The following is a 16643-nucleotide window of genomic DNA, read 5'->3' on the forward strand; positions in this document are numbered from 1 at the left end:
TTGTTTCCAGTGAGGTTTCAAAATTAGAATCTTGGTTAGAAACCTAATGATTTGTTTGATTTTTGACGTTTTCACACACACACACACACACACACACACACACACACAGAGAGAGAGAGAGAGAGAGAGAGAGAGAGAGAGAGAGAGAGAGAGAGAGATCCTGCCTCTATGCCAAAGTTCCTTCCATGAAAGAGAAATAAAATCTAACAGAAAGGTGCATCCTCTGGGTTTTCTTTCACTCCAATTTCTTTCTATTATTCATTGACCCAAGCTATTAGCAACTGCCTTTAAGATGGAGAGGCATACCCTAAAACAGAGCGTTCATATCAAGGTCATAACCTCAGCATCTGAAATTCTTGATTGTGACTGTTGCTCGGGGGAGAACACCACCAAACAAGAACCCTGGTCAGGAGTGGTGTGGTGTGCTGGAGCGTGCGCTAGACACTAAGGCCGAGAAGGTGTGCACTGTTAAGGCTAGCATGTGTACTGCAGTACTTTTCTTCTTGCCTTTCCTACCCATCCCCAGCCTCCAGTTCTTCACAGGAAGCACACCCACATGGCACCAGCTACTAATGGAGGTGGAAACATGACGTTCGAAAGTTAAAAAATGATTAAAGGATTGATTGGTTAGTTGGCTGGCTGATTGATTGATTGGACGATTGAGACAGGATCTCTGTTTGTATCCCAACCTGGCTTGAAACTTACAAAGCAGTCTAGGACGCCCTCGAACTTGTGACAGAATTGCTGGACCACCCATTTAAGCACTGGTATTACAGGCATGCAACACCCTACTTAACAATGTTGAAAAGTTCTAAACTAAAACAGTTAATCAAAGGTTTACTAAAAAGAGTAAAATAAATTGTGTTTAGAGATTTCTAAAAGAAATGACTATGTATACCCTACTGGAAGGTGCACTTAGATGGATTTGCATGTGTGTGTCTGTGTGTCTGTGAGTCTCTGTATGTGAGGTGTTTATGTGTATGTGTGTTTCATGGGTGGTATATTTGTGTATGTGTATCTGTGTGTATGTCTGTATGTTCTTTGGTGTGTGTGTGTCTGTGTGTGTTTGTGTGTGTGTGTGTGTCTGTGTGTGTGTCTTGTGAGTATGTTTCTCTTTCTGTGTGTTTGTGTGTGTGTGTGTCTTATGTGTGGTGTGTTTGTGTGTTTGTGTGTGCCTTGTGTGTGTCTTGTGTGTGGTGTGCTTGTGTGTCTGTGTGTTTGTGTGAATGTCTGTGTGTTTCTCTGTGTGTGTCTTGTGTATGTCTCTCTGTGTGTATGTGTGTGTGTGTGGTAAAAGAGATATCACTGAATTATTTTGTCATCACACTTTCAGTTTGTCTATAAAAAGAAAATTTGAGTAAATAATTCTCTTATTTATTTGAAAGAATTACAAATGCATTCATTTTGGACGGTGGTCAGATAGGGTTTCTTTGTGGAATAGCCCTGGCTGTCCTGGAACTCACTCTGTAGAGCAGGCCAGCCTCAAATTTACAGAGATCCACCTACCTCTGCCTCTCAAGAGCCACGTTATGCACTACCACTGCCTGACTCAAAATCAATAATCTTTTTAGTAATCGGTTTAGTTCTGTGGCAATATAAGACATGTATAAATGCATTCTGACTGCTCTCTCGCCTGGGCCTCTGCACTCTCCATCTTATCCACATTGCTCCCCCTTCGTGATCAATCCCTGCCCCAGATGTCATTCAATAGGACCCTATGAGAATACCTAGAATGGTTAAACATTGTATCAGGGAAGGGCAGTGAGGGGAAAGTGTGCAGGCTGTAAATGTATGGTGGACTGATGAATAGGGCTGTGGTTCCTCTTTCTAGTGCAATGAATTTTCTAAAGTTGAGTGGAAAATGTCCCAAAAATATGGAAGTAGTTCTTTGAAACTTGAGAGGTATGGACGTTATTTTCTAATTGTAGTTGTATGGTGTACTTATTTTTATAAAGCATATAAAGTTAGAAAAGCGTAGTTTTTTTCCCTCTCAACTCCCTCCTCACATGTCCATCTAATTTACATAAGTATATTTAATCCTTAGAAAATTCTGGGGTCACTGCATTCCATTTTTAGATAAGGAAACTGTATTTTTTCTAGTCATATTTGTTTAGTAGTGTATACTCACGGTGCATTGATTAGAAAAGTTTATGAAATACAGGTGAAAAAATCTAAACTTGACGTGTGTTGTCTTAAAGGAGAGTGAGGCAGTGCGGTGGTGCCGGTCATCCCAGCACGTTAGAAGCTGAGGTGGAACCCAAGGTTAAGGATCAGTCCCAGCTACATCATGAGATCCAGGCTGGCTTCGCACACACAGCAAGATGACGTCTAAATAACAACGACAACATCTATAATAGAGCACATTTGTTGCCTCAAAACCGGGGTCCACAGGATGGGCATCATGATTCAGTGATGAGCGCCTGGCCGGCCTGCCTTTCTGTCCTACTATCCAGAAAGTCACGTCACCTCAGGCTCCATCGCCATTTTCACAAAGCAGCTCTGGAATTTCCAGATCTTTTTTTTTATATTTTTAATAGATTCTTTTCAAATTTCATGTCATGTACCACAATCGCGCCATACCTGCCTCCGCCCTTGCCGTCTCCCCCTAAAGGAAACAAAACAAAAAAGAAAACAAAGGAAAACAACAACAACAAAAAAATCTCACCACTACCACCACCACAGACGCTGTGATATATGAAGGTGTGTCACACACCACGATACCCTTTATATCCATTTATCCAAACAGTTTCGCTTGTAAGTGTTCACTGCAATGAATCATTGGTCTGGTTAGAGGCCTTGGCTTCTGCATCCCTATCAACACTGCATCCTCACTAGGACTCCTCTTGGATATCCTGTTGTTGCCTTGGGTCATGGAGGTCCTGCAGTTTTATTTAGTTCTACAGGACCAGCCCCCTCCACACCCTCCGGCAGTTCACAGACGGGGTAGATCCTGGGGCGGGCTAACTCAAAGCCCTGGATCTGGGCCTGGGTTGTAGCTGAGATGGTCTGTCCAGCAGCTCTTCCACACCATGCCACCAGGCCCAGCTCTCCAGAACTTCTCCAGCAAGGGGAGGGGCCTGCTCTCCCACCTTCCACAGGTAAGGAGGGGCAGGGCCACCTCCTCTGTGCTCACACCACCCACTGCATGCTATTTCTTTTTATCTGATTTAATTTATAATTATGTTCTATCATTGAAAATAGATTTTTAAAATTATTTTCTATTATTAAAATAGGATATTTATATTATTTATATTAATATTATTTACATTTAAATATAGATTCTTTTCTCATGTAATATTTTCTGATTATAGTTTCCCTCTATCTATTCTCACCCACTTTCCCTGTCATCTGGATCCGCTTCCTCTGTGTATCTCATTTAAAAAAAACCAACGGGCTTCTAAGGGATAATCATAAAATATGATATACTAAGATAAAACAAAAACTAACACATTGGAATTGGGAAAAAATAAACAGAAGGAAAAGAACCCTAGAGAAAATGCAACAGAGTTCCACTGTTCACAAACTCAGGGGTTTTGTTTCATAAGAACATGTAACTGAAAGCCATAACTTACACCCAAATGACTGATACCGACCTGTGCAGGGCCCGTGCACGCTGCCTTGGTCTTTGTGAGTTCATATGAGCTCTGGTCGTGTAGATAACGAGAGCTTTGTTTTCTTGGTGTCCTCTGTCTCCTCTGGATCTTACACTCTTTCTGTTTCCTCTTCTGTAGGGTTCGATGGGCCCTGAGGTGAGGGATTTGTTGGAGTCATCCTGTTGATGGGTATGTGTTCCAAGGTCTCTCATTCTCCGCATAACTAGCATCTGGTTGTGGGTCTCTGTGTTTGTTCCCATCTGCTGGGAGGAAGCTCCTCTGATGATGGTTGAGCAAGGCACTGATCTACTAGGTAGAGCAGCACGTCCTTAAGGGACATCTTTACTACCATGTGTACATGTGCGTGCGTGCGTATGTGCGTGCGTGCGTGCGTGTGTGCGTGCATGTGTGCGTGCATGCATGCATGCGTGCGTGCGTGCGTGCGTGCGTGCGTGTGTGTGTGTGTGTGTGTGTAATAGTAGTATTTGCTTTTACCCCATGTCCTTGAGCCACCTCGTCTCAGTTTCTTGGTTACCCTAGCAGTGTCAGGTACCGGTTCCATCTCTTGGAGTAGGCCTTCAGACAAATCAGATATCGATTGGCTACTCCCACAAGGATTTGCAACTAGCATATTCTGCAGGCAAGAAAACTGTCAGTCAACAGGTTTGATATTTTAACTTTTGTGTATGGAAAAAACATCAATAGTTCTTGAAATTTTCCACCCTTTGATAAATTAATAGCTATAACAGCTTACAGCATTCTGGAAAACACGAAACACGCTGTTTCTGTTACTGAGTCAGTTGCCACACACACACACACACATTGTCATGTTCGTAAATATTTATACCTACCCCAAGGCACACAGGGTTTATTTTATGTTCTTCTAAGCACTTTACAAATGTTGGCATATTCAGTCATAAAAACAACACTCTAAAGCAAATATTATTGTTATCTTTATGGAATTTTAAATAAGAAACTAAAGCCAAGAGGTTAGGTTACTTCACTAACGTGTGTCATTGAGCCTGGAAATCAAACCCAAAGTCAAAAAGCTCTGTGATAAACAATTCATAACTTCAGGAGACTAGTAATTTACAAACTTGGTTGAATGATACAGTCTTCCGTATTCTAAAAGGAATCAACAGCAAACAGCTGTACATTTCATAGCTGGGTTTCAGTAACTGCATAACTTTTCTTCTACAGCAATGATGTAGTTTGTCATATTTCCTCAAGTTGCCCAGGTCTGTAAGAGTAGTGAGTTTTCTATAGAGACACTTAGAAGCATGCACCTTCTGCAGCTGGTGAAGCGTGTCCTCATCAGTAAGACGCCCTGCACTCACTGTTATGACCTCCTGAGAAGGACATGCATGATCTCCTAAAAGTTATAGCTGAATCTAATCTCTGTCTGTCTGCCTGTCTATCTGTCTGTCTGTCTGTATCTCTCTGTGTCTCTGCCTCTGTGTGTCTGTCTGTTTCCCCTCTCTCTCTCTGTATCTCTGTTTTTCTCTGTATGACTCTCTGTTTCAGTCTCTCCCTTTCTGTTTCTGTCTCTCTCCAGATACAATCAGAATAATATTAAAAACTGAGTAATGTCTTTCAAAACCATTAAAATCATAAAGTAATAAGGAAAAAACTGAGAAACTCTGAAGATGTTATAAGTTATTGCAATACAGTACCTCGGATCGGTTTCTGGTATAGAAAAAAAAAGACACTGAAAATGTAACAAAAAAAGAACAAGTAAAGTCTAGAGCTCTGCTTACAAACTGTGTGTGCATGCCGTTTCTTTAATTTGATCACAGTGGTATCCATAATGATGTTTAACATTGACAGTGGAGAAACCATAAGAAAGGTTCATAGATACTATATTGCTTTGCAATTTTTATAAATTTAAAATTGTAAGCTCCTAAACCAACTTAGAACAGCACCCAAATGAAATGAAGAGACCTGAATGCTCTACCAGATAGCTTTCAAGAAAGGAAAAAGAAACTGGATTTTCTTTTTTTCTTATTTTTCTTTTTTCTTTTCTTTCTTTCTTTCTTTCTTTCTTTCTTTCTTTCTTTCTTTCTTTCTTTCTTTCTTTCTTTCTTTCTTTCCTTCCTTCCTTCCTTCCTTCCTTCCTTATTTCTTTTTCTTTCTTTCTTTCTTTCTTTCTTTCTTTCTTTCTTTCTTTCTTTCCTTCCTTCCTTCCTTCCTTCCTTATTTCTTTTTCTTTCTTTCTTTCTTTCTTTCTTTCTTTCTTTCTTTCTTTCTTTCTTTCTTTCTTTCTTTCTCTTTTTTTTTGTGAGTAGTTACTTACTCAAATGCAAAAATCCAAACTATCTTTTGCCTTAGTTGGGAAGTTGGGACACTTCATTGTGTTTCATAGGATTAAACAGTTTGCTTTTGGCATTAATCATACTGCCTGAATCTCTTGAGCACTTCTTGTAACTGAAGGAAAACGAGAAGAAAATTTGCTGTGAGGTTCTCCAAACCCAGATCAGCACTGACGTAAAGGCAAGTTCTCAGTGGACAGTCAGAGGCTGGTTCATCACAGAAACTGCCGGAAGACTGAAGCATGCTGTGAACCGGCCAACACTTGCACATTAATAGGAGTAGACTTATGGGAACAACTCAATCAAAATCACTCGGTTTTGTAAATGAAGAAAAAACAAAACAAAAAAAAAATGATGGTATTGCCATCCTCCTTGTCTTCTCATTGACACGACGCTTAAATCAATGAAGTCTCCGTACATCAAAATTGCAACGTTTTAAACCCAGGAGCGATGTAGAGTAATACAATAACCAAACTCACCCTCTAATTTAAGCATGTGCTTCTTTGGGAATGTACTTTGCAAGAACTGCATGCCAGATGGTTGTGCTGCCTCTAAACTGTCATATAAGCCACAATCCTTGCATTTGTCTCCTAACCTGGGACGGGTGGTCACTGCAGAGATAAGATCATGACATTATAGGAGAAAAAGAAGAAATAGAGGATTGCCAAAGTTACAACAGAAAAGAAATGAGAAAATCTCTCCTGGGAGATATTACATAAGAGATTTTTCTTGGAAGTAAAACTCGTATTGTGACTGATATTACATGAATAAAATTCAGGAACTTGAAATCTGAATATATAAACCTCAAATGAAAATCGCACATATAACATAAAGGCCTAATTCTTAATCAGAGATAGTATGACTCACTATAAAAACTGGATTTTTACATGTATCTTTAGAGCATTATTTTTATGTTTGTTATCTTCTAACTTCTGATCAGGAATATCTTTGATGTTTTTTTCTGCTTCTAGACTCTATCTGAGGGGTGGGGTGGGGGAATGAGAGGCTCAAGCAGCTTTTTAAGGAATGCATATTTATTGACCTAAAGTGGAAGGGAAAGGGGAAGACAGTGGGAGGGGCTTTAGCGGAGGCACACCCTCAGGCTAGTTTTGAAACTTGGTCTAACTGATACTGATTTCTAAGAACTGAAGCATTGCTGATTTGCAACTGAATTAGCTCCTGGGTAGACATTTCTGAATTAAAGGACATTATAGACATTTAAGATTCAGTTACACATGGTGGGTGGTCTGGCTTTGCTTTATGGGGATGTATTAAGCAAAGCTAGAAAATGTCTGCCTTCTGAGCGCAAGTCACCATCCTCCTATGTGCCTGGAGGATGTGGCTGGGCAAATGAGTGAGCACTGAACTCGTGGTAGATTTCTTAGTAACCAATGTGACATGAACGGAAGCATCAAACAAATCAGGGTGGGGGGGGAGGGAAGGGCGTGTTCCTTGCTATGAGTAACTTGGTGCACCCTCGGAACATAACAAGGTCAGCAGTTGAAGACAGTGTTGTTAGGTTCTGTTGGCTTTCTGTCTGTAGTGTGTTTTCTCTCCAGTCCTCAGCTGTGCCATTACGGTTCCTCTCCTGATAGTTGTTAGTTGTGGGTCTTTATTTAGTAGTGGTACTCTGTCAGGCATTCATCTGTGTCTACAATGAAGAGGAGGGTGGGGAAGACACCAGATGCCGTGGACTGATTTAAAGTGGAAATGGATTACAACACATTTATTCTGAGGGTAAAGGGATTCACACACAGCCTCATTCCTCTTTCCTTAACAACCGCTATATTTTTCTCCAGAATTCTTGGGGAACACAGGCTGATTCTAGACCTCTTCTGATGGAGTTGGTTGTTCTAACTCTGCCTGATGACTGTGCGGCCTTCAGGTCGCATTCCTTTTACCACACGTGCTGGATAGCAACACGTACTTTATTGACAGAATAATCCCCAAGTCACATTGCTTCAGAGAGGAAGTTTGTTCTAGTGTTGTCTGAACATGTCTCTTCACCCTCTTTCTGTACTGGAAACTTAATCCCCAGAGCATCAGTGCCCAGAGGGTAGGGCTTAGGAGCTGATTACACTATGAGTCCTGTGTCTCTCAAGTGCACCAGTGCTGTTATCACAGAAGATTCATTGTAGCTGAGGTGGGTTCCTTGGTAAGGATGAGGTCAGCGTGGTCTCTGTCTCTTCAGGGAGGTGTCTTTTTCTTCCTCCTCCTCCTCTCCCTCCTCCTTCTTCTCTTCCTCCTCCTCTCCCTCCTTCTCTCTCTCCCCTCCTCCTCCTCTCCCTCCTCCTCTCCCTCCTCCTCTTCTCCCTCCTCCTCTCCCTCCTCCTCTCCCTCCTCCTCTCCCTTCTCCTCTCTCTCCTTCTCTCCCTACTCCTCTCTCTACTCTCCCTCCTCCTCCTCTCCCTCCTCCTCCCCTTCTCCTCTCTCTCCTCCTCTCCCTCCTTTTCTCCCTCCTCTTTCCTCTCCCTCCTCCTCCTCCTCCTCTCCCTTCTCCTCTCCTTTCTCCTCTCCCTCCTCCTCTCCCTCCTCTCTCTCCTCCTCCTTTCTCTCCTCCTCCTCTCCCTCCTCCTCTCCCTCTTCCTCATCTTCTTCTTCCTCCTCCCCTCCCTCCTCCCCTCCCTCCTCCTCCTCTCCCTCCTTCTTTCCTTCCTCCTTCTCCTCCTTTATTATTTTCCTCTTCCTCTTCTTCTCCTTTTTCTTCGCAGAATGTTATGAGGTTGCAAGAAGACCCTCATCAGATGCAGCCTCTCAATCTTAAAGCCCAAAACCTCCAGAATCAAAAGCCAAAGACTTTCAGATATTTTAAATTATAATTTTGTAGTATTTTGTTACAGTAGCATAAGACGACCAGAACTTATTGCATTATAATTTTGTTTTTCCCCGCCTTGCTCTTTACTAGAAAGGCGGTCTATCTCACCATTACTGGGCATCATGTGCACTTTATAAAATGCTAAAAAAAACAAAAACAAAAAAAACCCACTATGGTTTTGTTATTTGAATGTTTCTGTTGTTACCAGGAGTGAAAAACAACACCAGAGTCTATCATACTAGACAGCACCCCCCATCCCCAGGCCAAGGAATTATCTGCTGCACCAGACTTGCTGCTGAAATTTCAGGCTTAAAATGTTTGCCCTTCTTCTCTAATTTCTTTTATCTCTAATGAACATGAGAGTACTATAGATGCACATCATTAAAACCAACTCAGCCCTCAATGCACCCTGCATTACAGAGGAAGTTGTTTTCAACCGCAAAAGCCTTATAAGGGGGAACAAAAAGTAAAGATCACACAAACAGAGATCTGTGGACAGCAACACACACTCGTGTGGTTTGGTTTCGTAGATAGGGCCTGTGACTGTGCAGGGAGAACTGAGTTTGTGGATGTTTTCTGCTGATCGTCCCCAACTGCCACTTAGGTTGTAAGGCTGAAAGCAGGGAAGGAAGTTGAAGGGCAATTCAGCACTATCACTCCATACATGTTCAAAGGTAGGCTGCGCTGGGGCTGCGACGCTGCTCACTGTGGGACCTCCCAGGTGGCAAAATCCTCTTCCAATGCCCTTGCTCTTAAAGGGATCGCTTGAAAGTGCCCTCAGGATGCACGAAGCAAAGGTTTATAAGACCCTAGCACCCCAGCACCCCAGCACCCTAGCACCCCAGCACCCCAGCACCCCAGCACCCCAGCACTACTTGACACTATAAAACTTGTTTGGTCCCTTTCACACTCTGAATCCTGTCTGCTAAGGGTGTCAGAGGTGGGAAGTAGAAAGGAAAGTGAACAAACAATGTCGCTTCATCTCTCTTAGAATTCGCTTGATTTGAAGACTGTCTAGTGTGGCTGTAACAGTTTCTTCCTATCGCCCTACCGAATGCCTCACCACTCTAAACTAACTGCAATAGTGCTTTGAGATAGCAATAAAATTGAGCCTGCCTCACTTTCCAGCTCAGAGGATGTGTGAGGAACCACAGCAAGTGTTTTTGCATGTATCACCTGTTGGCATCAGAAGCTGTTTACAGTCAGCCTCCAGATCCACCTATGAAGTCACCCCTGGGCGACAAGGACCCTCTTGTGTCTGTTGTCATGGCAACTGCCACACACTCCTGGCATGGGCCTCACCTGTGCACCATGGTGCACATGATTACTCTTCATGGCCCAAATAAAAGGCCAAGACCCCCCCCCCCAACCCGTCATCCCTGTTTTCCCCACTCCCCCACAATAAATCTCTTCTAGTGGGACTGTAGTGGTCTGGTGTGATCTGGTCCAGATATGAGCCACTTTCTAACACAACACCACCCAATAACCCATTTCACAGATGAAGCCGCTAAGGCACAAAGGTAAAGTGACTGATAAAGCTGTAGGTTCCATGCTGAGGACTTTGGTTTTGAACATCGTGTGAAGGTAAGTACCATGTGTGTTTTGGAAAGATAATTAGGCAACTGTCCATTGAAAATGGAAATCGCCAAAACCTGTGTATTCACCAAGGACACTAATTGTGTTCCCTACTTTCTCCCCTGGATACCTGTGCACCTTGGAAGCGCCTACACACCAGGACTGTTTCCATGTATTTGTCATTCTGGAGTTATCTGCTTCCTTAAAGGATTCAATTGCACATGCTCTATTATTCTCTTAGGAGTTTAAGCCAGCAAACAGCTCTACATTGGCATGTTAGGTTGAACACGACACTCAGGTTGTGTCCATTTATGAGCCGTTATCTACATCTCTTGTGTCAATTAGAGTCTGCCTTCCTACTCAGTAAGGTAAATTCAACAATAATCTCAGCCCCAAGATTTCTATAACCTATGAATGTTCTTTCACACTACAAAAAGATGCAAGAAGACGGCTGAGCTGAAACGTTTATTCTAAATTATCCTGTTGGGCTCTAAGAATCTGCAAAGGTTTTTGTGAGACCAGAAGAAGGAGGAGTAAATGATATCTAACCAGTATACACATATCACAGCATCTTCCTCTTTCCTCAGTGTGTGGTATTTGTCTTCTGAAGTATGAGTGTAAAACCATCTGGTCCCAGTCCTGCTTCCTGTGACTGTTTAGCATACCATATTTTGAGGGGATGTTAAAGAAAATTGAATTACAAATAAGGTTCTACTGAGCCCAAGAATCCTGCAGAAAGTCTAGCTAGCACATCTAAGTGCTTGGACCAACAGTGAGGTGGTCTATTAACAGGTCCTAGTAGTACTCAAGCTTACCAGGTGAGGATCCCTACAGGTGATAATATGAGAATAAGAGCTATTTTTAATATTTCATTTCTGAAAATAATGAGTTCTTCAAGAACTCATAAAACAGATATTTTCATATGATTTCTTGAAATGATCAACATATTAGTATTCTGTATTCAATCTAATCTTTTATTATTATTTTTATGACAATCTTAAGAAAACTGAATCAAAGTTTGATTTAGGTACTTATTTTCAAAGGCAACTTACTCTGTTAAGTCCTGTCAATGATTTTGACAAAGCTAATTACAACACAAAACTAAAGTGTAATTTCGAGACAATGTAGTTAAGTAAATATGCAGATATTCATTAGCAGACATACAACTGGTAATGCCAAGCAAGTTCAGTTCTTAACCAAACCTCCCTTCAAAATATTTTTGCTTAAAGTTTTGGAGATGTTTTCTTACTTGTGACACAATTTTTGACTTCATTACAAAAATATCTTGATGTTATGACAACTTGGTTCAATGCATTTATTTAAATCTCCAAGGCTAATGCAAACATCTGAAGATTGCAGTTACACTAAAAGTAGACAAGATGCCAGGAATCCCACGTTACACATTCACACTTAGGCAGCGGGTATCTAATTCTCCAGGATTTTCTTGATTACTTTCTTATATAGGGGTGCCTGCCGGTCCAGGCAAACTTTCCTCCCATTCTTCAGGGTGGCTCTGTCAGAGAGGAAAGGGGTGGAAGGGAAGGAATTGCTTTTCAGATCCTTTGTCTGAAGAAGGGAAGAGTTGGGAAGGAATAGGCGGGGGGGGGGGGGGGGGGGGGGGTTGGAGGAGGGAAAGACCAAGCCTGGGAGATGTGGGCAGGACTCACATGAGCTGGGGAACCGCGCAGTGCCGTCCTGCTTTGATCACCTCCAGACTGACCATGTGCTTGGGGTGGACACCAGAGGAGATGGTCTTCACACACACACATCTAAGATCTCCATCGCTTTCTTCAGGACTAGCTGAGGGTAAACGGGGAGAGAAAGAAGGGGGTAGACGAGATAGTGGTGACGACCCTATCAGCGGCCAGCGGTGCCTCTGAACCTTTTCCACGCCCTGGGCTAGAGCATCACGTTCCCCTAGAAGGCAGGTGGGTGGTGCAGTGCAGTTGGCAAGCCCATACAGTATGGCTGTGTCATCAGAGTTCACCTCCCCACGCCTGAGGCTCCTGGACTGTCGTCCTGCCCCTAGGATCCTTTTGTCCACTCACCACTGGTGACAGCAACCACCGCTGGCAGAAACAACAGGCCCAGAAGCAGCAGCTCAGGGCTGGGCCGGAGGCCTCGAAACACTGCAGCGGCGCTCATGTCAAGAGGACAGCCACTAGATCCAAGGATGGCGACCTCAGGGAAAACTGGGGTCTGGGGCTCTAAGTGCAGGCCAGTGGCTTCTCGGACTTGCCAGGCACTTTTTATTTTCACAGCCAGCCCAGTCCGGAAACCCGGGATACAGGATGAGGAAGTGCTCTGCAGAAGCAATGACACGTGTGGAACAGAAATTGGGATCTGGCCAGCCAAGATTAAAACAAAACAGGGCAGAAAAAAAAAAGCTGAGGCCAGCTGTCTTGACTAGTAGCTGACAGCGGGATCCACATCTCCAGTGTAGATTTATATAAACAATTACCTAGTTAGAGACAGTAGGTCTTGGAATTTTGCAAAAGATATGCTGTATGTGGCAGAGTATATCTGGTTTGCTCAACAAAAGGTTTGTTGCCTTCCCCGACCTCCAGTTGCGTTCCTGCCTGTCACTCTTCCTGTCAATTGTGGTAAGGTTGACTGCTGTGTGGTAGAGATGTGCGGTTGGAAATTTATTTTCTGCCACTAAAAAGATGAAATTTATTGTCTAGGCAATGACTTCTGACTTTCATCCTCACATGGAAGCCTTCCTAAGCCTCTGGGGTGAAATTCTGGAAGCTCTTCTAACTGCTAACTTCCAATCTACTGCAGGAAGCAGGGTCTACTATCCTCACAACCCTTTAGAAAAATCACTGAAGTACTACTTGAACACATTTCTTTGATAAAATCTTTAAGCCTAGCTATTTCTCTACTCAGATCTACCCTAGAAAAGACTAGATAAGAGAGCTTTCTGGGACAGTTGGAGATCTCCATATTAATTTATCCTGTATATCATTACAATTATCTGCCCCTTTATCTGCCCCTCGTATGTAGTGATATAGCAAGCATGGGACATACATTTCTGAAAACTCAGCATAGACTACAGTGGCTACTGCAAAACATGCCATAATTCCTATGTCTTTAGGGAACTGAAACTCTAGGCCTCCGCTGGGTCAGCAAAAAAGAAAAGAAAAAAAAAGACTGGAAAAGAGGATTTGAATGTGGACAGCAAGGAAACTCTTGTGTACAGCCTTGCCAAAGATTTCAGCATTTGCAGAGTAAAGGGATTCAAGCAAGGAAGCCTTTCTCTGCATTTAAAGAGAATAGGTACACAACAGTAGGTACACAACAGTAAAAGATACTTCAGTCTTAAGAAGAATGAGCACAGGGCAAAGAGCACTGGTAAGAACCAGTCTCTGTAGCTTTCGTAGAGAGACCGCCTCAGAGAGGCACGGCTGTTTTTAATAATTGAAGCAAAGCTAATAAAAATGGCTCGAGACTCTGTTCTCTGCTTTATCACCTGTTGATGGTCATTGATGTAGTTATTGCTGAATTAAGTGTTCATTTTAAAGATAAAATATCCACAGGCCTAAGCCACTCTGTGGTGGAGAGGCAGAAAAGGAAATTCTCCAGCACCCTGAGCTTGAGTGAACCACATGCTTACCATATAAGCCTGCCCCAAAGTCCATGTGCAGGTTGGAGGAGGTGGAATTATCTCCTCCTCCAAGACCAGGATACGGTAGGGGAGCTCTGAATCAGATAGTATCCAGTGTACCGATAGCTGATGTGATTTGTAGTGCTGTCTTCTTAGGGAAGGAAGGATCAGCGAAAGGGTCAGGCTGCAGTGGTTAAAGAGCAGGGTTTCCAATATGCACTCTGATCATCTATTTTCTAAGGCAGGATTCTTTGCACTCTGTTGGGAATTGAACCTAGAGCCTCTCTCATGCTAAGCAAGCACTCTGCCACTGAGCTATACTTCCTCCCTTCCTGCAATATGGGGAGACCTAGCAGTTCTGCTAATGGCCAGCTCCTAATGATTATATGTGAATTGTTGTGACACACAGTATTTAATACATTTTTAATTCGGTCCTCTTCTTTCTCTAATCAACTCTATTAAACAACTAGAGATTATTCCCATTTTAGAGATGAAGAAATTAAGACACAGAGCAGGTCAGCAACCTGATTAGACTGAAATGGCTATTAGGTGGGGTTTCTATGGCTCTGGGGAATATGACTAGCGTCTTTTAGTTCTTGATTGTGTAGGGCACTAAAAATGGCACAACTTAGTGGCTACCTGGCATTATTGAGAAATAGGAAAGAAATAGAGGCTGAGGAATGTGGCCCCATAGCAGAAAACTTGCTTAGCGTACATGATGTCCCAAAGTTCAGTCAGAGAGAGAGAGAGAGAGAGAGAGAGAGAGAGAGAGAGAGAGAGAGAGAGGCAGCTAGACAGACAGAATGGATATAGTAAAACATTTACTAGGAGATCAGACCTATCACATCTCTTTGTTACAGACAATAGTGGAGTTTTTAGAAACAGTTTGTGTTAAACCTTTTTTCACCTCACACTTTTGGTGCTACTAGGGTTAAACATATTCACTATAAAGCAAATGACCACCGCTTGCAGAATTTACTTTCGATGACTTTATTGTGTTCAGTTTCAAGGTTAAAACACATGTTGTAAAACAACATTGCAGAGGTTGCTTGGAAACAAGGCATTCTAGGGATAAGGCACTGGAAAAATATGGTCATGATCAGAACAAAACTGCTCTGCTTGGCTCCAGGAGATTTCTAGCAAAATTGATCACTATGAAATTTGTCAATATATAATATATATCAGCGCTATATATCAGCGCTCAATGAAAAAAATGCATCTTGGATTCGAAAGAGAGAAAGAAAGGGTAGATGGAAGGGTTTGGGGGGAGAAAAAAGACGGGAAGTAATATAATTATAATCTCAAACTAAAAGAAATACTTTTTAAAAAAATACAGAATGAAAACTTGACATAATGCATTAGGAAAGAAAAGTTCAAATAAAGAAATGCCAAAGACAGCACAATGTTTAGCCAAGGATTGCAGCAATGGGCCGTAAATTACTGGGTACAACTTGGCTTACTCATTTTCATCATTGTTTGTTTGTTGTGACATTCTTTAACAGGCCTCCTCAGTACAATGCGATTTCTGAGACAGAATGAGAGACTAAATTCTCAATTTCAAAGTGGAAAATAACTCTACAAAGTCCAGATTTCAAACCCTCAGCCCCTCCTGCACAGTAAAACGCTCTGGCACGGACGAAGCAGCTGGTCAATAGCCTTCCAATATTTTCATGACGATTCTCCTGATGACAGGGGCAGTTGGGTCCAGGCACTTTTGTTCTCCAGTCTTCAGCGTGGCACTGCAAATGAAGAAAATAACTTTTTTATTAAGGTGTATAACAGCCTCTCTGTCAGAAAAGACCCATGAGGAGGGAGGAAAGAGGGGAAGGGCTCTGTAATGAGAACTCAGAACAAAGAATCAGGGACTTACATCACTTCCACGTTGGCACAGTGAACTCCTGGCCTGAACACATTCACGAGGGAGATAGTATTGAGTGGGATTCCAGAGGATGTACTTATGCATTTGCAGCGCAGTTCAAGATATGGGTCCCTGTTGTTAGCTACATTGGAGGGCAAGACTTAATTAGTGACTGTGTGCTATTTTCCACCCTTTCCTAACTTGTAAATCGAAGACAATCGTCCCTCTTTCCCACAGGCATTGTGACTATGACCTGTAAACGTCGAGTGACAAGGCTAGCAGATTGTCTTCCACCTACGAAATGCCCATAGGTATGTCTTAGAATTCTTACTCATCACATCCTCCGATCCCAGAAGCCCTGATAAAATCTGTGCCTTTCCCCAATCCCCACCATCAGCACCACAAGCCGCTTGGATACAAGATGAAGGCAAGCAACTTTCCACATCATCTTTCCCTGAATTTCTCTTACGTTTTCCAACTGTAAGGGGAGCCAGCGCGAAGACGATCAGGCCCAGCAACAGCAAGACCCATGGGTTAGGAAGTGGGCTGGCCCTGGTGCAGGAGGATGTAGGTCCGAATCTGAAGGCCATAGCGGAGAAGAAGGAGAAGACGGAGCTAGAACTATTTCCGGATCCTGGAGACTCAACAGAGGATGAGCTGCTGCCCAGAACACCGCGGCTGCTCTGTGGCTCTGTATGCCTCCTGAAACTCTTTTTATACTGCCGAAGAGGTGGGGAAGGGGGAGTGAGATTATGTGGCTCATGACCATAAAAGGATGGGTCAAGTTGTGTCCAAGCCGCATCAACCAGACAGGTTAAAAAAAACCCTGCAGTATTAGCTACCCGTTGTGTGTCAGTTCATCCACATTCCGGCTGATGCTCTCTGT

General features: G+C 42.8%; 2 protein-coding genes across 2 annotated transcripts; both read right to left on the reverse strand.

Moving 5' to 3' along the window:
- Positions 1 to 11593: 11593 nt before the first annotated feature.
- Positions 11594 to 12534, reverse strand: LOC127696453 (platelet factor 4). Its single transcript, XM_052199217.1, has 3 exons — positions 12341 to 12534; positions 11960 to 12092; positions 11594 to 11805 (listed from the first exon to the last, which is right to left on the reverse strand). The coding sequence occupies exons 1-3, from the start codon at positions 12435 to 12437 to the stop codon at positions 11718 to 11720; spliced, it is 318 nt and encodes a 105-aa protein (XP_052055177.1). The 5' UTR covers positions 12438 to 12534; the 3' UTR covers positions 11594 to 11717.
- A 2339-nt stretch (positions 12535 to 14873) lies between these two features.
- On the reverse strand, positions 14874 to 16440 carry LOC127696433 (permeability factor 2-like). Its single transcript, XM_052199180.1, has 3 exons — positions 16227 to 16440; positions 15770 to 15899; positions 14874 to 15638 (listed from the first exon to the last, which is right to left on the reverse strand). Exons 1-3 carry the CDS (start codon positions 16345 to 16347, stop codon positions 15548 to 15550), a joined length of 342 nt encoding a protein of 113 aa, XP_052055140.1. The 5' UTR covers positions 16348 to 16440; the 3' UTR covers positions 14874 to 15547.
- Between the last annotated feature and the right edge of the window lie 203 nt (positions 16441 to 16643).

This window comes from Apodemus sylvaticus, chromosome 11, assembly GCF_947179515.1.
Source record: "Apodemus sylvaticus chromosome 11, mApoSyl1.1, whole genome shotgun sequence".
Lineage (NCBI taxonomy): Eukaryota > Metazoa > Chordata > Mammalia > Rodentia > Muridae > Apodemus > Apodemus sylvaticus.